At 39.1% G+C, this 3,322-nt stretch overlaps 1 protein-coding gene across 1 annotated transcript; it reads right to left on the bottom strand.

Moving 5' to 3' along the window:
- Nucleotides 1–1,050: 1,050 nt before the first annotated feature.
- On the bottom strand, nt 1,051–2,031 carry LOC112701603 (uncharacterized). Its single transcript, XM_025752343.1, has one exon. It carries the CDS (start codon nt 2,029–2,031, stop codon nt 1,051–1,053), a length of 981 nt encoding a protein of 326 aa, XP_025608128.1.
- Nucleotides 2,032–3,322: the final 1,291 nt, after the last annotated feature.

The following is a 3,322-nucleotide window of genomic DNA, read 5'->3' as shown; positions in this document are numbered from 1 at the left end:
AGATTTACTGCATAGTCGTCAAAAGAAAGTTGAGAAATCAGCCAGGATGACTGCCACTGGGGCTTCCAATACATTCCTTGATGCAATTGGGAGAAGATGTTCCATGAGAGTGTGGTTGTCGTGACTTTTCAAGCTGGATAGTTTTCGCTGCTGTAGGTCAACACAGCGAGATATGTTGCTCGAATGACCATCTGGGAAGACCACGTTCTTTAAATTCCTAAGAAAGATGTCCTTCTGTGAATTCGACATGGAGAATATTGCAGTGGGATATATACTTTCCATCTTTCCGAGGCCAGAGTTCATGCCTAATTCCCATCAACTGGAGGTCTTTTCGGGCTTTGAGGTTGTCCTTGGATTTACCACTGTCATTCAGTATCGTGTTCATTATGTTGTCGCACACATTTTTCTCTATGTGAATTACGTCTAGATTGTGACACAATAAATTATATTTCCAATATGGTAGTTCAAAGAATATACTCCTCCTTTTCCAAGGAGACTCATCTTGTAATGCAACCTATAGTCCGCGTGCTCTTTTACCGGCAACCGTTTGCACCTTGCCAACCTTGACATGCACATTATTCAACTGTCTCAAAATATCTCCACCCGAAAATTTTACAGGGGGACCTCTGACCTCTACATTGCCATCAAATCTAACCTGGTCCTGTCGAAATATGTGGCCTTGACTCAGAAACCGCCGATGACCCATAAAATACCATTTCTGACTGAAGGTGAGTCGTTTAGGCTCAGCATCCAAGTTGCATGTAGGACAAGCTCTCCCACTGTACGTATTCCACCCAGATAAGTTGCCCAACCCTGGAAAATCACTGATTGTCCACATCAACGTAGCATGCATCTTGAATATTTTTTCTCGCTAGCGTCGTACGTATCAACACGACCCTACAACTACTTTAACTCATCTATCAAGGGCTGTAGGTAGACATCTATGTCATTACCAGGCATCTTGGGACCGAGAATAATCATAGACAGCAAGACAGAGATGGGTTTCATACAAATCCATGGGTATAGGTTATAGGGGATGAGGATCACGGGCTAGATCGAGTACCTTGAGTTGAGATTTCCGAAGGGATTAAAGCCATCTCTAGCTAAGGCTAAGCGAACATTGCATGGATCGCCATTGAAGTCAGTATATCTTCTATCAAATGCCTTCCATACCTCTCCGTCCCTTGAATGCCTCAAAAAACCATCTGAGTTAGGACCTTTCTTGTGCCAGAACATGTCAGTCGATGTCTTACTGGACATGAACATCCGCTGCAGTCGTAAAACAAGGGGAAAGTAACGAAGAACCTTCGCTGCCTGCGGCTTCCCATTATTCTTAACGTCTATATTGATCCGGACAATGGAATTCCTCCTAGTCTTTTGCTTCCATCTCGAGGTCCCACATCGCTTGCATCTAGATAGTTCTTGGTCGCCGCCTTGATATAGCATGCAGTCATTCGGACATGCATCTATCTTCTTGTACGCAATGCCGAGCTTTCGTATGATCCTCTTCGCATCGTGCAGTGAGGCCGGAATCTTTGCATGCTCAAAGGCCTCACCCAGTAGCTCTAGTATCATTCCGAAAGCCTTGTTACTCACTCCGCACAGGCACTTTATATGGTATAGCCTCACTAAGAAAGCCAGCTTCAAAAATTTTGCACATCCCGGATACAATTCCTGCTCTCCATCCTGAAGCAGCTCATCAAAATTACGGGCCACTTGACTAGGTTCACTGTACAGATACGGCAACTCTTCGGTGTCCCCCCCAGAATCTATGTTGCCTGAGTCTTCTTCATTGGGAATGAAACCTGGCAAATTGAATGCCTCATGAAGCATGTCGCACATTGGATCTCGGTAGACGCTATCTGGGTCAGCTTCTTGTGTCTCAGTAGATCTCTCTCCTACGTGTCTCTCCCCGTGATGTAACCAAAAGGTATACATAGCAGGAAACGGTTTTAACAGTAGATGATCGTAGGTATCCTCTCTAGTTTGAAAAAGCCAGAACCCACACAAAGGATAGGGACAATGTATCATCCCATCGGATGATGCATTCGCAAATGCGAAGTCCAAAAATTTGTTCAAGCCGACCCTGTATTCGATACTACCTCAAGGCTTTGAGATCCAACTATTATCTATATATACATTAATGAAATCGTATAAACGAATGAATAAAACTCTAACAAGGAAATACAATTAGAAAATATTTAAAAAAACTCGGGCAAAGTGTCCGAAGGCATCTATTAAATTTGTCACAGTTATTTAATGGGACAGTAATAACATATTTTAATTCAATAAGTAATCCCATAGAGAGAACGAGAGAATAACTTAGGAATGAAACAGAGATAAAGGTCTTTGTATCCGGGATAATAGATAGCATATAAATGGTATATGAAAGGTTGCTTACTCATGGTCTAATTCTGCACTTGTAAAAAAGTACTGGAAGAAAGAATTTATGGTTTCAAAGCCAAAAAATGAAATGAAAAAGAAGAGCTTCCTTTATAAAAAAAGAGGGGACGAAACAGAAGTTAGAATGTAAAAATATAAAAAACAAAAATATAAATAACAGCAAAAAATTGCACAAAAAACAACAAAACCTTTTTTTCTATTCATGTACTGAGTGAAATAAATTTCAAAATGCTTTGGTGAGCATCTTTAATAGGTTACAAAGCTTCATAGTTTGGGAGTGTCTCAGAATTTGTGATCAAAACCTCGTTTGTTTAATTTAACAGGATGATGATATGGTATATATATGCCAAAAAGAGGCACGTGCCACAGACATGAACTCATTATAGCAATATACTTTTGAGTTGTAATACTATACTATCGTCTTATTTCAAACGTCATTAGCTAATCTAATCAAATCAAATTAGTTAGTTATAAACGAGTGGACATCATGGACATTCCAACACCTCTAGCCATTGTTTTCTATCTTCCATATTGCCTTTTCATTTTGCGGTATCCTTGTTTATTAGATTTTCAGGAATACACCCTTACTAATCAAACTTCTCTATTACGGAATATAAATTAATATATAATTAATTAAATTCACAGCATAATTGGAAAATCATAGATCTATCCTGAACACAACTCACACTGCTTGATTATAAGTAACTAAATCTAAATATAAACCACTAAGCTAGCTGAATGTTATGGAGTCATCCAAAGAAAAGCAGTTATGACAAAGCCAAATTTTGTTGAATCCAATCACGGACAAAAATTAAACAAGGTCATACTATATAATTTTAGGTTCCATGTATGCTCATCAAGAAAAAATTAAGGAGGAAAAAGAAGGATAATTAATGAAAATGAAAATCTCAACATAATA

Source organism: Arachis hypogaea, chromosome 7 (assembly GCF_003086295.3).
Source record: "Arachis hypogaea cultivar Tifrunner chromosome 7, arahy.Tifrunner.gnm2.J5K5, whole genome shotgun sequence".
Lineage (NCBI taxonomy): Eukaryota > Viridiplantae > Streptophyta > Magnoliopsida > Fabales > Fabaceae > Arachis > Arachis hypogaea.
This window is presented reverse-complemented; position numbering and strand designations above follow the sequence as displayed.